The sequence below is a fragment of the Bactrocera neohumeralis genome, unplaced genomic scaffold (assembly GCF_024586455.1).
Source record: "Bactrocera neohumeralis isolate Rockhampton unplaced genomic scaffold, APGP_CSIRO_Bneo_wtdbg2-racon-allhic-juicebox.fasta_v2 cluster11, whole genome shotgun sequence".
Classification (NCBI taxonomy): domain Eukaryota; kingdom Metazoa; phylum Arthropoda; class Insecta; order Diptera; family Tephritidae; genus Bactrocera; species Bactrocera neohumeralis.
Genome location: NW_026089624.1, coordinates 21,750,100 through 21,771,076, shown reverse-complemented (window position 1 = coordinate 21,771,076; position 20,977 = coordinate 21,750,100). Strand labels below are relative to the sequence as shown.

The following is a 20,977-nucleotide window of genomic DNA, read 5'->3' as shown; positions in this document are numbered from 1 at the left end:
GCTCCAAACATGCGCTATATCAGCCTTTTCGCAAATGATTATTTTATGACAACAAATGCCCACATTCAGATTTGGCAACGGCAATAGCAATGGATTTCACAGTTAGTATGCCATGAATTTCTGCCTGTCGAGATGCCCTGTCAGTGTTCAATTCTTACACTAAAAAAGTTGGTAACACTTAACCTATAGAGCACGCCAATTTACTCGTTACTCGTTGACAGTAGCTGCCATCTTTGTTCTTCCCTTTTTCTTTATAGAAGCTTACTTAATTTACAGTGTTTAGTATATGTGCATTAAAGGATGTGAGAAATATGTAGATGAAGACCCTAATTGTTATAAATATTGTTTAGTGTGAAAACTATATTAAGACAACATTTTGTTAACTTAAAAGATATTAGTGGCGTCAAACTATAGTGCGGATTGATTTCTAAGTATTTGTGTTGTATACTTTTTGTGACTGAAACGAATTCATTCTGAATCGAAAGGATTTGAGTGGGTATAAATGTGTTGGATAGTATTGCAACTGGCAGCGATACAGATACATCAATTTGTTGTCCAGAAATTGTTTTATTTGTATTCGTACACTTGCGTAAAGAGCCATATGTATGTATTCTTATAAACTGTATATATAAAGGAAACTATATGTAGATATTCGTACGTAAATATATTTCTTAATTGACAATTAATGACAACAATAATTATGTGAACATTCGCATAAACATTTTACTAGATGTATAATATATAATTTATTGTGGCTGTGATTTAGAATAGCATCCCCCGATTTCGGGGTTAAAATGGTTATGTACAGATAGAGAAGGTCCTCCAGATCAAGAATATATACATACTTATATTGTTGCCGCTGACTTATGGTTTTTGAGGTATTTGCATTTAAAGTTCAAAAAATCAACTATTTAAAATGCATTTTATATTTATATTTTTAACTTTTATATCCACTAACGCTTCAATAATTCGTTTCTAATCATTTATTTTATAATAAATAGTGCAAAAATAACTTTCATTCCATATCAAACTTTAGTTAAAATCCATTTATTCATAAAATAAGAAAATGGTTGTAAACAAGAAAAAATTAGTGTTACCATATGTTTTAATGGAATAGAAATAAGAAAAAAAGGCTGCGATTTAGAATAGCATCCCTCGATTTCGGGGTTAAAATGGGTATGTACGGATAGGAAAGGTCTTCCAGATTAAGAAAATATATGCATATAGTGCCGCTGACTTATGGTTTTTGAGATATCGGGATTTAAAGTTCAAAAATTGAGCTATTTAAAATGCGTGTTTCTCCCATTTATACTGAATTTTATTGTTATATTTTTAACTTTTATATCCATTAACACTTCACTAATTCAATTAATAAATGCAAAAATAACTTTTATTCAACAGTTAACTTTTGTTCATTTATTTTTGTTCACACAATAACAAAAGGGTTGCATTCTAACTAATAATCAGTGCTAGGCACAATTCCGATTTCTTTGGCGCCGCGATTTGAAGGTACCGTTGGAAACTCAAATTTTGTTTCAACATGAGTGCATGATAACCGTAAAATATAACCATTTTATATAAAATATAAATGGAAATCGCTGACAAATAATAATCAAAATTTATCAATTTTATAACGAAAACTTAAATTTTGTTTGAATATGAGTGCATAATAACCAAAGAATATAACCACTTTCACCACTATATAACAAAAAGTATATACTACGCGAAAGTACTTCAGTCTCCCCGGGTATTCGCTCGGCCAGGGTTATTTTTTTAAAGCGCGGCCGAAGGCCGCCAACGGAGAAAAGAGTACTACGTGAAAGTACTTCAGCCACCCCGGGTATTCGCTCGACCAGGGTTATTTTTTTAAAGCGCGGCCGAAGGCCGCCAACGCATAAAGGAGTACTTCGCGAAAGTACTTCAGTCACATAAATTACGTATTACACATATACATACATATGTAGAAAGTATTTTTTATGGTTTATATAGAAAAAAGAATCACGCGATAAAACAAACAAAGAAAAATTGTTAAAAATCCTACATATTTACTGTTTAAGATGTGGCAAGGCTCGTTTTCCTCATAATTGTAAACAATCTAACCTTTTCAACGATGAGTGTGCTAAATGATTTTTGAATTAATAAATTTAGGTAAAATAAAGCAAAATAAAAGTGAAATGTAAGCTTATTTCAAAGCTTAGAGTGTGTATTTAAATATACGAAGTAAAAACTGTGAAAAAATTTAGTGAAACATAGAGAAATACCATGTGTTATTAGTGCAAATTTTTGAACTTTTAACCGTGAATATTTTAAAAAAATATTAGTAATTTTTACATTATTTTTGGATATACTTCCTTTGGAGAAGCTCCGCTATCCGTACATACCCCATTTATACGGAAATTCGGTTTTTTTACCCCTCCGCCAAAGTAATCGGAATCGTGCCCAGTGCTACCTTACATTCATATTTTACAGAATAACCAAAAGAAATAAAGAAAAATAAAACCCCAATGACAGGAAATATATAACACATTAGTTTTCTGAATATAATTCCCTTCTGCATCGGTGGCCTTTGGCCGCGCTTCAAAAAAATAATCCTTGGTCGGACCAACACCTGGGCGTGTTCAGTTCTTTTGCGTTGATGGGTCGGCTTTAGTATACCATCCCACGATTTCAGGGTTAAAAGTGGTATGGTTGGATAGGGCTGATGCTTCAGATTAAGAAAATATACAATTATAGCTGCCGCAAACTTAAAGTATTCGAGATATATGCATTTTAAGTTAAAAATTTCGCTAATTTCAATTTGCAATTTCTCCATTTATAGTAACTTTTTCTTTCATATACACTTACACTTTACTGCAATATTTCTACATATTTATTTTATATTTATTATTTAGATATTTGCTTAAAATAAGCATTTCATATTTTACATAAATATTATAAAAGGAGTTTTACTCGAAAAAAAACCTGACACACCCTGGTGTTGGCACACCCCGGTGTTGGATCGGCCAGGGTTATTTTTTTGAAGCGCGGCCGAAGGCCTCCAACGCAAAAAGGAGTTTTACTCGAAAAAAAACCTGACACACCCTGGTGTTGGATCGCCCAGAGTAATTTTTTTTTCATTTGCATTTGAGCTTTTTTTTTATTTATTTTTATTGTTTTCAATCGTTTGGGATATGGTAATACTTATTATTTGACAACACGGAACACTTATTGTTATTGTGCGTGTAATAATATTTATGTAAAATATAAAATGCTTATTTTAAGCAAATATCTAAATAGTAAATATAAAATAAATATGTAGAAATATTGCAGTGAAGTGTAAGTGTATAAAAAGTGCATAATATGAAAGAAAAAGTTACTATAAATGAAGAAATTGCAAATTGAAATTAGCGAAATTTTCAACTTAAAATGCAAATATCTCGAAAACAAAAGGTTTGCGGAGGCTATAATTATATATTTTCTTAATCTAAAGCATCAGCCCTATCCAATCATACCACTTTTAACCCTGAAATCGTGGGATGGTATACTAAAGTATCCCCGCGTTGATCTCCTTTTTGGGTTGGCGGCCAACACTTAACCTCGCTTAAAAAAAATAACTGGCCTATCCAGCACCGGGATTTATCAAGATAATGAGAGTTATGAAAGATTTTACATTGCACATCACACGATAATGAATTTAGTTATGACGTCATAATCTTTATTTTTTCTTATTTTTGTTCCATTACAACATATGTTAACACTAATTTTTTGTTTATTCTTCTTCTTAATTGGCGTAGACACCGCTTACGCGATTATAGCCGAGTTAACAACACCGTGCCAATCGTTTTTTCTTTTCGCTAGGTGGCGATAATTGGATATTCCAAGCGTAGCCACGTCTTCCTCCCCCTGGTCCTTCCAACGTAGTGTAGGTTTTCCTCTTCCTCTGCTTCCTCCGGCGTGTACTGCGTCGAATACGCGTGTGAGTAAGCTTTGGCCTACTGTCAAAGCTTTATCTAACCCGAAGAGACACGACGACCGAGCTGAGGTTCAATCCAATGGTCATTCCTCTTCGGACCCGAAGAAGTGCGCGAGCTACTTTAGCCGGCAGTTTTAAGCAAAATCTTCCAAATTCATTGGCCCTGATGGAATCAACATGCTAATGCTAAATCATCTAGGCTCGACGGGAGTAGGCTATCTCACCAAGGTCCTCAATCTGTCGCTGACCACTCTTCAAATACCCGATGTGTGGAAAGTCGGAAGAGTGGTCCCTCTACTGAAACCTGGGAAACCCGCCAACAAAGGGGAATCTTATCGACCGATAACTCTCTTCTCCCCAGTAGTGAAGACACTTTAGGCCTTGCTACTCCCGACCTTCACTCACCACCTGAGCCTAGTCGGCCACCAGCATGGATTCCGAAAAGTGCACAGCACCACCACAGCACTTAGCGTCGTTAACGCTCAGATAGTTCGTGGCCTCAACCAGAAGCCATCCTGCGAGAGAATGGTCCTCGTAGCGTTGGACTTGTCAAATGCTTTTGACACAGTCAACCACACAACGCTATTGCAGAACATCGAGAAAACCACGCTTCCTCCAGGGTTAAAGAGGTGGACCATGTACTACCTGAACGGTCGTCAATCATCCGTACTATTTCGAGGTGAAACATCCAAACTTAGAAGAATTAAACAGGGGGTTCCGCACGGTGGGGTCTTCTACCCGCTTCTGTTTAACTTCTACTTCTCGAAACTCCCGCAGCCACCAGAGGGGGTTTCCATAACCTCGTACGCAGATGATTGTACGATATTGACGTCGGGCAATGGAATCGATAGCATGTGTTCGAAGGTAAACAGCTACCTCTCCGACCTTTCTCGTTTCCTCACTGCACGGAACCTCACACTTTCCCCCACCAAATCCACAGCGACCATTTTTACGAACTGGAAAAAGGGGTATAGACTTGAGCTTAATATTGAAGTCGATGGTGTGAAAATTCCGACTGTAAATAGTCCTAAGATTTTTGGTGTAACTTTCGATAGTCTATGCTCCTTCACTCCCTATACGACCGCGATTATTGCCAAGGTACAGAGCCGCAACAAAATCCTCAAGTCGCTAGCCGGCAGCATATGGGGAAAAGACAAAGAAACGTTGTTGGCAACATACAAGGCAATAGGCCGGCCGGTCCTTAACTACGCAACACCTATATGGTAGCCTGGATGCAGTGGTAAGCAGATGAGGAAACTCCAAACCTGCCAGAATACTGCACTCCGGACCACGACGGGATGCCTTTTGATGTCTCCTATCGAACACCTACACAGAGAGACGCTTATGCTCCCGGTAAAGGAGCATAATGAACTCCTCTTCAAGCAGTTCCTGCTGGGATATTTTCGCAGAAATCATCCTTGCAGCTATCTGCTTGGAGCGGAACCATCTCCTAGGAGCATCAAAAGGTCCTTCCTAGACTACAACGCCGACCGGACTTCGGACGCAACTGACTTCCGACAGGTACTGACCGCAGCTTCGTTCTGGATATTGTAGGAGGTTGAACTCCTACCTATCCAGAATCGACACGGACATACCCAACGTATGTTCTGCATGCAAGGAGTCTCCGCATGACAGTGACCACCTCTTTGCATGCCCCACCAACCCCACTCATCTCACACCCCTTTCTCTTTGGTCCGACCCCGTCGAAACAGCACGTTTCCTGGGCTTCCCGTTAGATGGCGTCGATGACAACAAAGATACCCCTTAACATTCTAACGGGGACTGATAAACCGTTAAAACAACAACAACAACGGGAATTATGAGTGACTTTTAGAGTTTGGTTTTTGTTCGTCGAAAGGGGACTTCACTTTTCAATTGCCTACTCAGTCCGAAGTAGTTCTTGTTGGCAAGAGTTATCCTGCGTCAGATTTCCAGGCTGACATTGTTGGTGGTGTTTACGCTGGTTCCAAGATAGCCGAAATTATCTACAACTTCAAAGTTATGACTGTCAACAGTGACGTGAGAGGCAAGTCGCGAGTGCGACGAGTGTTTGTTTGATGACAGGAGATATTTCGTCTTGCCCTCATTCACTGCCAGACCCATTTCTTTTGCTTCCCTGTCCAGCCTGGAGAAAGCAGAACTAACGGCGCGGGTGTTGAGGCCGATGATATCAATATCAATATCACAGCCAGCAGCTGTACACCCTTATAAAAAATTGTACCTGTTCGATTAAGTTCTGCAGCTCGAATTATTTTCTCCAGCAGCAGGTTGAAGAAGTCGCACGATAGGGAGTCGCCTTGTCTGAAACCTCGTTTGGTATCGAACGGCTCGGAGAGGTCGTTCCCGATTCTGACGAAGCTTTTGGTGTTGCTCAACGTCAGCTTACACAGTCGTATAAGTTTTGCGGGGATACCAAATTCAGGCATCGCGGCATAAAGGCAGCTCCTTTTCGTGCTGTCGAAAGCAGCTTTGAAATCGACGAAGAGGTGGTGTGTGTCGATTCTTCTTTCACGGGTCTTTTCCAAGATTTGGCGCATGGTGAATATCTGGTCGGTTGTTGATTTGCCAGGTCTAAAGCCACAATGAATCTTTAATCTTTCACATAATACGCTCGATAGAATCTTATACGCGATGTTAAGGAGGCTTATCCCACGGTAGTTGGCGAAAATTTTGGGGTCTTCTTTTTTATGGATTGGGCAGAGCACACTTAAATTCCAATCGTTGGGCATGCTTTCGTCCGACCATATTTTACAAAGAAGCTGATGCATGCTCCTTATCAGTTCTTCGCCTCCGTGTTTGAATAGCTCGGCCGGCAATCCATCGGCCCCCGCCGCTTTGTTGTTCTTCAGACTGGTAATTCCTATTCGAACTTCTTCATGGTCGGGCAATGGAACGTCTGCTCCATCGTCATCGATTGGGGAATCGGATTCGCCTTCTCCTGGCGTTGTGCATTCACTGCCCTTCAACAGGTTGGAGAAGTGTTCCCTCCATAATTTAAGTATGCTCCGGTCTTGAAACTTTCTGTAAGCCGCCGCATTTTTTCGTAGAATTTTCATACTCACGCATTTCGGCCTCTTTCTTCTTCTGTCTACAAATGCGTCTCGCTTCCCTCTTCAACTCTCGGTATCTATCCCATCCCGCAGGTGTAGTGGTCGATCGTAACGTTGCGAGGTAGGCAGCCTGTTTTCTCTCCGCTGCGACACGGCACTCCTCGTCGTACCAGCTGTTCTTTTGCACTTTCCGAAAACCAATGGTTTCGGTTGCAGCTGTACGTAAGGAGTTTGAAAGTCCGTCCCACAGTTCCCTTATACCGAGTTGTTGACGAGTGCTCTTAGAGAGCAGGAGTGCAAGCCGAGTAGAAAATCGTTCGGCTGTCTCTTGTGATTGCAACTTCTCGACGTCGAACCTTCCTTGTGTTTGTTGACGTGCGTTTTTTTCTGCACAGAGGCGGGTGCGAATCTTGGCTGCAACAAGATAGTGGTCCGAGTCGATGTTAGGACCTCGGAGCGTACGCACGTCTAGAACACTGGAAACCTGTCTTCCGTCTATCAAAACATAATCGATCTGGTTGGTCGGTTTCGATCCGGAGACAGCCAGGTAGCTTGATGTATCTTCTTGTGCTGGAATCTAGTACTACAGTTAACCATATTTCGGACCTCGGCGAAGTCGATCAGCCTCAACCCATTTGGGGATGTTTCGTCGTGGAGGCTGAATTTACCGACCGTAGTGCCAAAGATACCTTCTTTGCCCACCCTGGCGTTAAAGTCGCCAAGCACGATTTTGACATCGTGGCGCATCTTTGGTCACATCGTCCTTCTCTTCCGTCGAGGCGGGGGCGCAAATCAGCGATATGTTGAAGAACCTCGCTTTGATGCGGATTGTTTCTAGACGTTCATTCGCCGCAGTGATTGATAGTACTCGGCGACGGAGTTTCTCTCCCACCACGAATCCCACACCAAACTTGCGCTTCTTTATATGGCGACTGTAGTAAATGTCACCAGGACCTACTCGTCTCTGTCCTTGTCCCATCCATAGCATTTCTTGGACGGCGGTGATGTCAGCCTTTGTTTTTACGAGGACATCAACCAGCTGGGCAGCGGCACCTTCCCAATTAAGGGACCGGACATTCCATGTGCATGCCCTCAATTCGGAGTCCTTATTTCGTTTGCCATGGTCGTCACCAAACGGGGGGTCTCTCATCCGAGGCTGTTTTTTCTTTTTCATCCTGCGGAGGGGATGTTTCGCCTTCTCAATTTAGCTCGCCTTCAAACGGATGTTCTTAGGCTACCCAGAGGATACTTGGTCAAAGACCGGAATTCGTGAGCTGCTTGAATTATATGTAAAAGAATCGTTTCTGGCCACTCCCAAGAGAATGGCGATCAGAGAACTTTCCTCACTCGCGTGAACTTCTACACATGACTTCATCCTCCACATGAATATATTACTTGTTTAATAAATTTAAAAATATGCATGGATAAAGTTTTTATTTAATTTTACTGGTAACACTTATTATTTGACAACACGGAACACATATGTTATTGTGCATTTAACGAAATTTGTGTAAAATAAAAAATGTTTATTTTAAGCAAATATCTATATATTTACTGAGAAATAAATATGTAGAAACAATGTAGTGAAGTGTAAGTGTATAAAAAGTGCATAATATGAAGGAAAGAGTTGCTATAAATCGAGAAATTGCAAAATAAAATTTTCAACTTTAAATGCAAATATCTCGAGAACTATAAGTTTGCGGCGGCTATAATTGTATATACTCTTAATCTGGAGCATCACCTCTATCCAACCATAACACTTTTAACCCTGAAACCGTGGGATGGTATACTAAAGGCGACCCGAGCAAAGTTCTTGCTCTTCCTCTGCTTCCAACGGCGGGTACTGCATCGAAAATTTTCAAAACAAGTGTTCTCTTCCATCCGAACAACATGACCTAGCCAGCGCAGCCGCTGAACTATGTCAATGTGGCCTACTATACTCGCCGTTACCAATGATGATGAAGCACTTGTAGAGTTTGTTTTTTGGTCGTTGAGAGAGAACTTTACTTTTCAATTGCCTACTCTGTCCAAAGTAGCACTTGTTGGCACGCGTAATTCTGCGTTGGATTTCAAGGCTGATATTGTTGTTGGTGTTGATGCTTGTTCCAAGATAGACGAATATTTTTACGACTTCGAATTTTTGACTGTCAACAGTGACATGCGTGCCAAGTCGCTAATGCGATGACTGTTTTTTGATGACAGGAGATATTTCGTTTTGTCCTTGTTCATAACCAGACCCCTATGCCTTGTTTCCTTATACAGTCTGGAGAAAACAATACTAACCGTACTTATAGAAGATTATACTTTCTCTATTTTGCTTTGCAGCTGAGCATCCGTACAAGATTTGAGGTGATACCAAGTTCAGACATTTTCCAAAGATTTGGCGCATGATGAAAATCTGGTCGATAGTAGATTTTCCTGGTCTAAAGCCACACTGATATGGTGCAATCAGTTTGTTTACGGTCGGCTTCAGATGCTATTCGCACCTCATCATAGTCGGGCAATGGAACATCTATTTCATCGTCAATCGGTTGGGAAATTGGGTTCGAAATCTCCAGATGATACACTTTCACTGCCGTTCAGCAGGCTGGAGAAGTATTCCCTCTGTAATTTCAGTATGCTCAGCCATCAGCCACTAGGTCACCACTTTGGGTCCTACAAGAGTATGCCCGTAGAATTTTCGAGGAAACCCATTGTCATCCAGCTTTTCAAGCTTTTCATACTCACGCATTGCGGCCTTTCTCTTTTTTGTCTGCATATGCGCCCCGCCCTCCCTCTTCAACTCTCGGTATCTGTCCAACCTCACTCGAGTTGTGGTCGATCGCAACATCGCGAGGTAAACTGTCTGCTTTCTCTTCACTGCGACACGACAGTCCTCATCGTACCAGCTTGCGACCTTTCTGAAAACCAATGGTTTCGCTTGAAGCAGTTCCCTTATACCAAGTTGCTAATGAGCGCTCTCAGAGAGTAGAAAACCGTTTCGCTGTCGGTTGTGATAGTAGCTTTTCTGTTGACGGGTGTACTCTGATGTACACAAGCGGGCGTGTATTTTCGCTTCAACAAGATCGTAGTCCGAGTCGTTGTTAGCTCCACGCAGCGTACGCACGTCAAGGATGCTACAGACATCGTCCATCTGTCACAAAAAGATTACTCTGGTTTCAAACTTTCCGATCTGGAGACAGCCAATTACACACTACGCAACCATATTTCGGGTCCCTGCTAAGGCGATCAACCTCAACCTATTTGGAGAGGTTTCGCCATGGAAGGTGAATTTTCCCACTGTTATACCAAGGATGCCTTGTTTGTCTACCCTGGCGTTAAAAACGCCAAGCACAATTATTACATCGTGGCGGTGGCGGTGGCTGTTGTCATATCGCATTTTCTTCCGCCGGAGCGTGACCGCTAATCAGTGGTATATGGATAAATTTTGCTCCGATGAGGATTGTGACTAGACCCTCATCCACCGGAGTAGAAGCCAGGACTCAACGAATAAGTATTTCTCCCATCCCGAATCTCACTTCGAATTATAAGCATATTTCTCAGAATTGTTCACTCTACAAAAGTGCCGAGTGATTTGAGATGAGTGTTTCGTGGAAAAATCAGGTTTAGAGCCCCGTACTACGTCGCCGGTGTGAGTTACGACTTTGTTGCACTGGGCACTTTTGTAGAGTGAACAATTCTGAGAAATATGCGTCTAAAGTCAAAACGATGCCATAAAACACCTCTGATCTGCAGGAAATTAAATATAAAAAATCACAATTGTTATGTATTTTCTATGGAAAAATTTTACATGCCTTGATCCAGTTCTTAATGTTAATATTAAGGGCTTAAATTTTCAGGGAATTGATTGGTGACGGCATTGAAAAAAAATAATAGCTAAAAAAAAACACCCTAATATGTATCTTATATATAAAAATGAAAAACCTTTTTTGTATGTCCGCGCATTAAGTCCGAAACACAGCACGGAAAGACGTGAAAATTTGCACGGGTATTCCTTTAGTCCTGCAGAAGGTCCTAACGGCGGCTTTTTTTTTTGCAAAATCACTCACGATTTCGCAATTTATGTCTATATTTATAGCTCAAGAATGGTTGAACCGATTTGGCTAAAAATTGGTGACGAGGTAGCCTGGAACCTCGTGACGGGCATAGGCTACTTTCTATCGTTTTATGTTAAAAGTTACAACAACTCGTAAATAAAAAAAATATATTTCAAAACTAAAGCCCGTGTTCAATATTCATGTAACAATTATCCGAACATTTTTTTCTTCAAAAATACAAAATAAAATCACACAGTTATTTGCAGGGTACATTGGTTTTTGTTTACATACATACATAACATATGTATATATGAATTATAGTGATAGTTGTAACTGAATAAGAAAAGATTAAATCATAATTTGAGATGAGTGTATAATAGCTGACAAATATTCCTGACGCATTACGCAGAACAATGGAAAATTTACAAGGAACGATCAAGTCTGCGGTTTCTGGGGTTTAGCCGTCGATTTTTTAATTACATTCGATAAGTGTTGGACAAAACATTAACATATGATTAGATACAGGACGTAAGACGCGCCTTCTTCTGCTCGACTCCTGCACTGTTATAGGCTATAACAAGAAGCATATACAGCTGTTGACAGCTAATTAGAAACGGTCCCTTTTTTGTAGGTGGCTGATGAGTATAATGATAAAAAGTTTTGATATACCCTTATTTATATTCCTAAAAGTCTTGCATTGTTCGTGCTACTCTATTTACTAGTAAATTCACTTTGTTTTGTGGTTGTGAAGTTAAAGTTCTTCTAATTTTTTCCCAAATAGTAAATGCGTTACGATATAGAAGGTGAATTAAGTGCGACAGCTAATTAGAAACCATTTTTTAAAGAATTAAAATTCCTTTTGGTGCTAACTTTTATTAGCTGTGTTTCGAAGTTGTGGTTTAAAATATAATAAAATGTATTATTCAAATTTTTTAAAGAGGAAACGCTGTAGCTGTACACCTACCCTTCGCAGCTACATTTTTGACCTTCGTCGGCCTGGAAAGATGTGCAAAAAAGTTTCGAATAAGGTCAAATGCTAAAAAAAAAATGTTTTGAATGTCCTTAAGCATATACAGAATTTTAAAACTATTTTCAATATTGCACGCAAAGTAAAAACCTGAAAAACTTCAACTGAAATTTACCGCAGAACTAATACTGTCGCCCGAGGAGACCCAAAAAAAGAGTTCCACTGACATTTTACAAGAAAATCAAGACGAATGCAATGTCCAAATATCCAAGAGAATAATTGCTTGGCGTTTGGTCGAATGTAGACTTCACGGCAGGGCAGCACGCAGGAACCCACTTTTGATTTAAATTCGTAGAAACGACGCGTAGACTTTGCCAACACTATTCGTCTAAGGCAACAAATCAACGGAGGTATGTCGTTTGGAACGATGTAACAAAAATGAATCACTTATGACCTGATAGTCGAAGGTACGGTCGCCGTCTAATAATTCATGAATTTGATTCCCGCTATGTTCAGATACATAATTGAGGAATGCACCGCGATCTTAGGTCTATTGTGCCCTCTCCTAACCCATAGGGACTCACTTAGCCCCAGCACATTGATAAAGTCCAATATCCTGCTGGGTGCTAGTGAGGCGATGTGATCCCTATCCGGAAACATGGATCCAAGGGCCTTCAACCGGCAGTTAGCGCAAGAGGATAGGCCCATATTGAATAAATGTCTATTCAACTTGCAGGGGCCGGTGTAAAATGCGACCAGTAGCTTGAGTTTATCCCTTGGGAGGTTGATTATCGATTTAAACCTGTTCTGGTTGTACCCCCCAATTAGCAACTTGGCATGTCGCATACCATGCACTCGTTGGCAATGCCTTTTCCTGCCCACTCCTTCTTCCTTGCGGAGCAGCTCCTTTGAGGTATGGGGACCCACCCCGGTGAATGGTTCTGGCCCTACCATATTGGTGGAGGCTGCGGAGCGGGCTAGCTCATCAGCCAGTTCGTTGCCGGCTATACCTCTATGACCAGGCACCCAGATTAGGTGCACCTGGTTCCGTTCAGCTAGGCTGTTCAGCCGTTCTCTACACTCCTCCACTAGTAGCTTTGGTCTCGTAAGAGGAGATCGCTTTTAGTGCCGCTTGACTATCGCTAAGGATGGTTATTCGCTCATTGCGATAGTTGCCATGGAGGTTTATCTCTATACACCGACTTATGGCAAAGACTTCTGCCTGGAAAATGCTCGGAAAAATTCCCATCGGTATGGAGAGCTTGGTGCGTGGACCCGCGATCCCTGCACCAATTCCCACCGACGTTTTCGACGTGCTATCCCTCAGTATTAGCTCCAGAGTGGAGTGGTCCCACTCATTCTTGCTGCCGAGGGTAACCACAAACTTCTTTGTGAAGTTAATTGTTTTGGTAATGCTGTCCTTCGGGAGGAGGGCTATTGGAAAATTGCTACTTATCACCTCCATCCTCTGGGACGAGATTACCTTGCCTTTGCCACACCCCTCTGCTGTTATTTGTAGAAGTGAGTGCTTGGCTACTTGACCGAGCTGCCGTTGGGCAAGTTCGCATTGCGCCCGTCATGCAGACACAGGCTTGCCGCTGCAGCTTCGATAATTGGGTTCCTACCGAAGACTGCGACACTATTGAGGCCTAGGACACCGCCCCGTACGTGATTATCGGTCGCACAATCATGGTGTACAACCACCTAACGATCCTAGGCTCACAGCCTCAGGATTTTCCCGCCAGCCGATTGCACACCATTAAAGCTTTTTGTTGATTTGACCAAGGTCTGGTTCACAAAGTTGAATCCAGCGTGAGAACAAGATACTTGACCTTGCTAGTCATTTCGACCTCTCTACCCCCAAGTGTGAGATTCCTGAGACCGAGTTGGGACCTGCGTCTCGTAAACGGTACTACGGTCGTCTTTGAGGGGTTGTTATTCAATTCAACCGCAGTGCACCACCCCTTTGGCAGGTTTAGACCTCGTTGAACCAAGTCGCAGAGAGTGTCCTCAAATTTACCTCTGGCAATAATTACAATGTAGTCCGCATACTCTTGGCAGCGAATCCCATTGTCAGTTAGCAGTGCTAATATCGTCCACGACAAGGCTCCATAGCAGTGGTGATAGCACACCTCCCTGTGGGCAGCCTCTTGTTGTGCCAAGGCGAATCCTTGTACCTCCTACTGTAGTCTCAGCAATCCTGGTACGCAGTACGGCCTCTATCCATCTATGCACCGGTGCTGCCACTCTCCTTCTCTCCAGTGCCCTGGCTACACTCCTGTGAGATGTGTTGTCAAAGGCACCTTTGATGTCTAAGAAGGCGCATAGTATCACTTCCCCACTCTCCAGTGAACTCGTTATCTCAGAGGTTAACTGGTACAGAGTCGTATTGGTGGATGTGCCGTCACTTCTTTTAATTGCTAGCACTGTGTCAGTCTTACCTCTAGCCAGCGCCTTGTGCAGCCGAGCCGCTTCTGTTGTGGAGGTGACATTTTCACAGAATCTCCTAAAGCTATACTGTTTAGCAGACCCAATCTCCTTATTATATAGGGTGAGGTTGCTCCTATATTCTTCCCAGACCCCTGTACGTTTTGCTCTATTAAAAAGTACTTATACGTACTTATTTCCTGAGGTCTGCAAGCTTCCTTGACCACCAGGGACAGTTGGGGGGCAACTGCCATTGTAAGCGTTAATGATGGACCCGTTCAGCGCAGATAACCTGATCTCAATTCCCGGGCCCGTAACGCTGTTGTCAGTCTGCCCCTCTCTATTCAATTCCTCACTTAGCCTCTCCGTGATGACACTCCAATTTGCCCTCCGAGGGTTGCGTCTAGGGGGGAGTTGTCTCACCTCTATCTTCAGCGCGAACCTTACTATTCTGTGGTCTGACAGGGAGGGCTCCGTTGATACCCTCCATCGTGAGACCCAACCGCTTGCAGGCTCGTTGCTGAAGGTGATGTCAAGCACTTCCCTCCTGCTTATCGCTATAAAGGTGGGTTCGCACCACACCTTTTCTATTGCTAAGTTATTGCCTAGTACATATTCTATTAGAGACTCATCCCTCGAGTTGCAGTCCGTACTGCCCCATTCCACGTGGTGAGCGTTCGCTTCGCAGCCGATAATAAGGGGCAGCCTGTACCTCTTGCAGTACACCACCAGCCTTTCCACCACTTCTGGGGTTGCTATGGATGCCTCCCCTGGGAATTAGGCTGATGCCAGGACGAAGTCCTTGCCTTCGATTAACCAGATCCTGCGTCAGGAACTCTGAAATACAGAAAAATTCAATATTACTTCTGACTACTATACAAGTTCTAGGTCGCTCGCTAGAGAGATCCCAGATTACCTTGTTGTACTCTGTCTTGAGGCCTTTGACCTCTCCTTTGTAGACCCAAGGCTCTTGGATCAGCAGGATGCCCAGTTTTTCCGTTGTGAACCTGCTCGTTAGGATAGCCGAAGCTGCCGTCGCGTTATGCAGGTTCACCTGGGCGACTTCCATGTCGACGGCCACTATAATAGTGGTTCGAGGAGGGACAAGTCCTCATCCCCACCGTCGTTCGTGCTGCTGTCCATATGGTCTCCTAGTCCCTTGAGGAGTTCCTGGGTGGAGGGGAACTCTGCTCCCTGGACAACTGGGCCGTCAGAGGTCGTGGCAGGCGTAGCCTGCCCAACCCTGTTTACGCTGGGTGTTTCCGCAACCTCATCCACCTGCATCCTCTCCACCTCCGAGGCCGCCACAGTCGTATCCTGTTTGAAATTGACCCCGCTTGACTGAGTGGCGGCCTTACCCACTTCCTAGCTCCCGGTGGTCGCGGGTTTGTGTGGCCTCATAACCACCGTACTGAACTTGTAAAACTAGCGGTAGCTCGCTCCACGGACGTACCTGTACGAGTCGTCGTTAACGTACAGGTATAATCTCCATCCTTTCAGGTCTTCTTTTTCTTCGACCTCGCTGCTGACGACACGCCAGGCCGAGATGCTGAGGCCCCGGTTCTGGTTCTTAACCAGACCTAGAGCAAACTCGTAAGGCTTGTCTTCGCACCGGGGGAGGAACATCGTCATGCTATGCATGACCGGTAGGTCCTCCCCTCTTTTTGGACAGAGGACGGGAATCGTCCAGCCTTCCAGCTTTGGGGCAAATTACCGCAGCCAGTTAGCGGACGTCTCGTACATGCAGTCCACCTGCAAAATGCCACCTTTAAAATCCACCCCAAGGAAGGACGCTGCGTATTCATCCCCTCTGAATACCTCTTCCATGAGGTGGTCCTGGAGCACGGTAAACTGCTCCGACACCAGCGACTCCGCCGGGTAGTTTAGAGGCAGTACAGTCATGCGGATGCCTTTAACAGCATCCGCATATCTGCGCCGCCCCTCCAACCGGCGGGGAGCCAGTACTGATGGTTGGCCTTCGGCTACTCTCGTGCTTGCGCCCCTCATCCTTTTGGAGCTGGGGGGCTCCTGCGGCATAGGTGGCTGCTCTTCCGTCACCTCGCATTGTGGTCTGTGTTGCACTTACCTGGTCACGGTCCCTTGCCCAGCTGCCTTGCGCACGATCAGGCGCGGTCCTGTCACGCTCCTTTATAGGGAAAGCACTGCTCCCTTTGTTCCTTCCCTTGGCTAGGGCTTCCGCCACCTCGGCGGTCTTTCCTTCCCGGAGGAGCCGCAGGTACCACTTGATGCTGGCACTGCTCATGCCCTTCATGCGAGGGTCATCGCACTCGCCGGGTTTGCCAACTGCCGCTGCCCTCCTTTTGCTCGCACCATAGGTCTCTGCCCGACGTGACTCCCCTGAGTCTGAGCAGCTAAGCCTACTACAGGGGGTCCTGGTGGTGCTGTGAGCTGCATCCGCGGCCACAGTTGCTTTCGTCTGCCGGACGCCGCTGCAAAAGGGCATGTCGTCAACCTCCCTGGCATGCCCCTCGTACAGCGCCCGCTCTTTTGGCGAGAGAGCATCAAGGAAGCAAAACTTCCGCTTAGCTCACGCATGCGGCACCCGCCATCCTGCCTGGGCAGTTCCAGTCGACACCACTCACACCGGTTGGGGGGTGCCGAGTATGCCGTGCGACTAAGCCCCTGCACCACGACAAGATCTCTACCATTCGCAGAGGCAATGTTCTATGTTCAACGCGTAGTTGAGTATAGTGTAGGATGAATCATGGTGTGGGGATGTTTTATTTGGAATGGTGTTGGCCCACTCCATAAGTTTGATGGAATTAATGAAGAAATACGTCGACATTATAAAAAAATGTCATATTGCCATGGTCTGAGGAAAATTTTTATTTCATAAGGAAGATAACAATTCAAAGTATTCGGCTAAGTTGATACAAAAGTTTTTTAATAAAAATTCTATCAATGTTTTGGAGTGGAAATCGTCCAGCCTAGACTTAAGCCCTATAGAACATTTCTGGGTGATGTTAAAAGAGCCATATGCACCAAAACTTTCCCAAATATGCATGTTCTTTGTGATGAAATTGGAACGGCATGGCAAGCTACACCATTAGTGCGCTGTCAGAGTCTTATAACGTAAATTTGGAATCGATGTGAAGCAATATTAAAGTAAAAGATATAATCAACAAAATACTAACTGAAAGTAAGCAAGTTTCTGTAATATAATTTTTTTTTTTTTTTGATAAAATATTTTCTTTTCTAATTAGTTGTCGCACTCAAATAGTTGATTTCACATGTTTTTGTTAAAATCTTTAAAACAAAAACAAATTTTAAACGAAATTTTTACTATTAAAGTTTAAGTTTAACAAAGGTTTCAATAAAATAGGATAAAATGAATATACGTAATTTATAACATAATTTACTTCAAAGTAGGCTGTCTACAGCCGTATATGTGTAACGATATACAATGCATTTGTAGAGACTGTAAAGACATTGCTTAATATGCTGATACATCATACGTATTTAAGTATGTACTTAAGTGATTTACGATGTCCATAAAAACTAGATTGCCAATTTAACTATTCCATTATATTGTTACCACAATAATTGATATCCTTGACAACAAAGAGCGAGCGGAGCCGCAGGTTTGGACTGGTATATACATTAGGCCGGGTCGATTTGTGGGGAGGCAAAAAAATCGCCCATTGCTCTATGAAAATCATATTCTACGGATCAAAATAAGATACTTTGCCTAAGGAACCATACCTCTGAAACGAATTTTGATGTCCCCCAATTTGGGTCGAACTTTTGGGTAGGGGCAAATTTTGAAAAATCCCACTTTGACCCATTTAGAGTGCTCTAATCGAGTCCAAACCGACCTACCCCCACTAACTTTGGACGGCCGATCCACCCATGCCAGTGGCACACCCCCTGGAACTCCCCTGGGGGGTTCCCCATACAATCATTTCAAAAAATCACCATTTTTGGTGATTCACATGAAAAAATCAGCTAAATTGCTATGTTTTTTCTTTATTTTTATTTATTTATTTATAATAATATCTATTTTTTCTCTTAAGAAATTTATTTAGTTTGAACATATGTAAATGAAAAAAATTAATTTAAGTGATGATCTTAAACTAACAATAGACAATTGTGTTTGCCCTTGAAAACACTTATGCTTAAGATATGTGTACATACTGTCGGTATGTACAGTAGATTAGTGTTAAGATGTGTGTATGCACTCAGCATGTGGTGCATACATAAATTAGGATAAGGAATGCTATAAATAAAGGAGCTCTGGGCAACCAGAGCTGAGTTCTATTTAACAACCGAAACCCTACGCGTCTTTACAATTACCACTTCATTCTTATTACCTCAAAAAGTTTACAATGAATCCACCATCCTCTACACCGCAAGATGAAGCAACTACATCAACAACTATCGAAAACCCAATGAGTCATATACCCAAGCATAATGTTACTGTTTTTGGTGTGTCTACTGAATTGACTGATCTTAATTTACCAACCCATCTGGATATCTTGAGATATTATTTTTACTTAAGCGAACGTGCTAAAACAACAAAAAAAGTTTTCCCATAAATCATTCACTATTCAAGTACAAGATAAGTTGATTGGAATTTGGGAAAAACTTGGTATGGAAATAATGCTGAAAAAAAGTGTATGTAATAAATTGAATAAATTGACAAGTATCAAGAGCAAATCAAGAGAAGAAACTACACCCAACAATTTACAGAATATGTAAAATCTCGGAAACAATTTTTTACATTGGAACATGTAAATGCGTTTTGAAGGCAGCTCCAAAGAGTTTATGCACGATCAACATAATCACAGAAGACTAACAATGAATGCATTTATGATGGAAACTGAAGAGCAAGGAGCAACGTATATGTCATCAATGCCAACATACCAAAATCCCGATGATTCAACATACGCACCGCCACCAGTTCAAGAAGATGTAGATAGAAGCACAAGTTCACAATACACAGAGAGATACGATTGTTTTAACTTTGCCTTGGTATGTGACAGATTTGGTGTGCCTGACAGAGTTGCATCAGCATTGGGAACCGCTCTTTTGCAAGATTTTAAAATGAAAGATAAGCATGGGAAACCTCTCATCATGGATAAAGCGAAAGTTCGCAGAGAAAGAGAGAAATACAGACAAAAGTGCTTCGCAAACGGTTAGATGATACCAATTTGTTAGCGTTTTCATTCGATGGCAGAAAAGATGATACATTAACGATAGATAAAATTGATGAGAAGTATCATACTAGGATGGTAAAAGAACGTCATCTTGTTATTTTGAGAGAACCCAATTCTGAATTGATTGGTTACGTAAGACTGGAACATGAAACCGCTGAATACAAAACAACCAAATTAAATGGTTTTTTCAACGATAAAAATATATCACTGGATACATTAATTGGAATATGCACTGACGGTGAGCCAACAAACACTGGCCCACACGGTGGAATTATACGACGATTCGAATTGCTGTTAAAAAGACCATTGCATTGGTTTGTTTGCCTTCTACACTTCAACGAACTTCCGTTTCGGCATTTGTTTGAATTTGGTTGAATTTATAATAAAATGTTATGTGCCAATGTACTTCAATATCAAGTATTACAGCTCTGTCGTGTACGGCAGTGCATTATTTTTCAAGTTCATTGGTTGGTCACGATTTCTAGAACCTCGCTTACGCAAAATTGTCAATCAAGTAATTAATGATAATTCATATTATGCGCATTTGAAAAATATCTTGTTATCAATGTTGTTTGATGATAGGAAAGAAAAGCGCGACTGTGCCATCAAGAAAATTCTGCGCTATCGAACCGATGTTGACGAGCCAATCGAACTTGGAGTTTATAAAAAACCAGATATAAACTTTAATTGCACCAGTTATACGGAAATGATCAATTTGAATGATATAAATATCGACGACATTAGAGAGCCGTGCGAAATTGCCCAGACTTGAAAGTAAAAAAGACTTCAAACAATATTTTTTTTTCAATTTCTTTTCTATAACTCACTTAAATTAATTTTTTTCTTTTACATATGTTCTGACTAAATACATTTCTTAAGAGAAAAAATAGATATTATTATAAATAAATAAATAAAAATAAAGAAAAAACATAGCAATTTAGCTGATTTTTTCATGTAAATCACCAAAAATGGTGATTTTTTGAAATGATTGTATGGGGAACCCCCCAGGGGAGTTCCAAGGGGTGTGCCACTGGCATGGGTGGATCGGCCGTCCAAAGTTAGTGGGGGTCGGTCGGTTTGGACTCGATTAGAGCACTCTAAATGGGTCAAAGTGGGATTTTTCAAAATTTGCCCCTACCAAAAAGTTCGAACCAAATTGGCGGACATCAAAATTCGTTTTAGAGGTACGGTTCCTTCGGCAAAGTATCTTATTTTGATCCCTAGAATATGATTTTCATAGAGCAATGGGCGATTTTTAAATCGACCCGCCCTAATATACATATACGTTAAGAAAAAAAATATATATATAGTATATATGGGATGTAACGTGATGTAAATTGTGGTATAGTCATGCTTTAGGGTGAGCG

At 42.0% G+C, this 20,977-nt stretch overlaps 1 protein-coding gene across 14 annotated transcripts in view; it reads left to right on the top strand.

Moving 5' to 3' along the window:
* Nucleotides 1-254: 254 nt before the first annotated feature.
* The window catches only part of LOC126766103 (host cell factor), a 63,911-nt gene continuing 43,188 nt past the window's right edge, over nucleotides 255-20,977 (top strand). For 6 of the 14 annotated variants that reach the window (XM_050483889.1, XM_050483890.1, XM_050483891.1 and 3 more), the window contains exon 1: nucleotides 255-603. In XM_050483889.1, the coding sequence (XP_050339846.1) occupies nucleotides 503-603 (101 nt within the window). In that variant the 5' untranslated portion in view covers nucleotides 255-502. The remainder of the gene's footprint in view (nucleotides 604-20,977) is intronic. The other 8 variants (XM_050483903.1, XM_050483901.1, XM_050483898.1 and 5 more) reach the window with 3 other exon arrangements.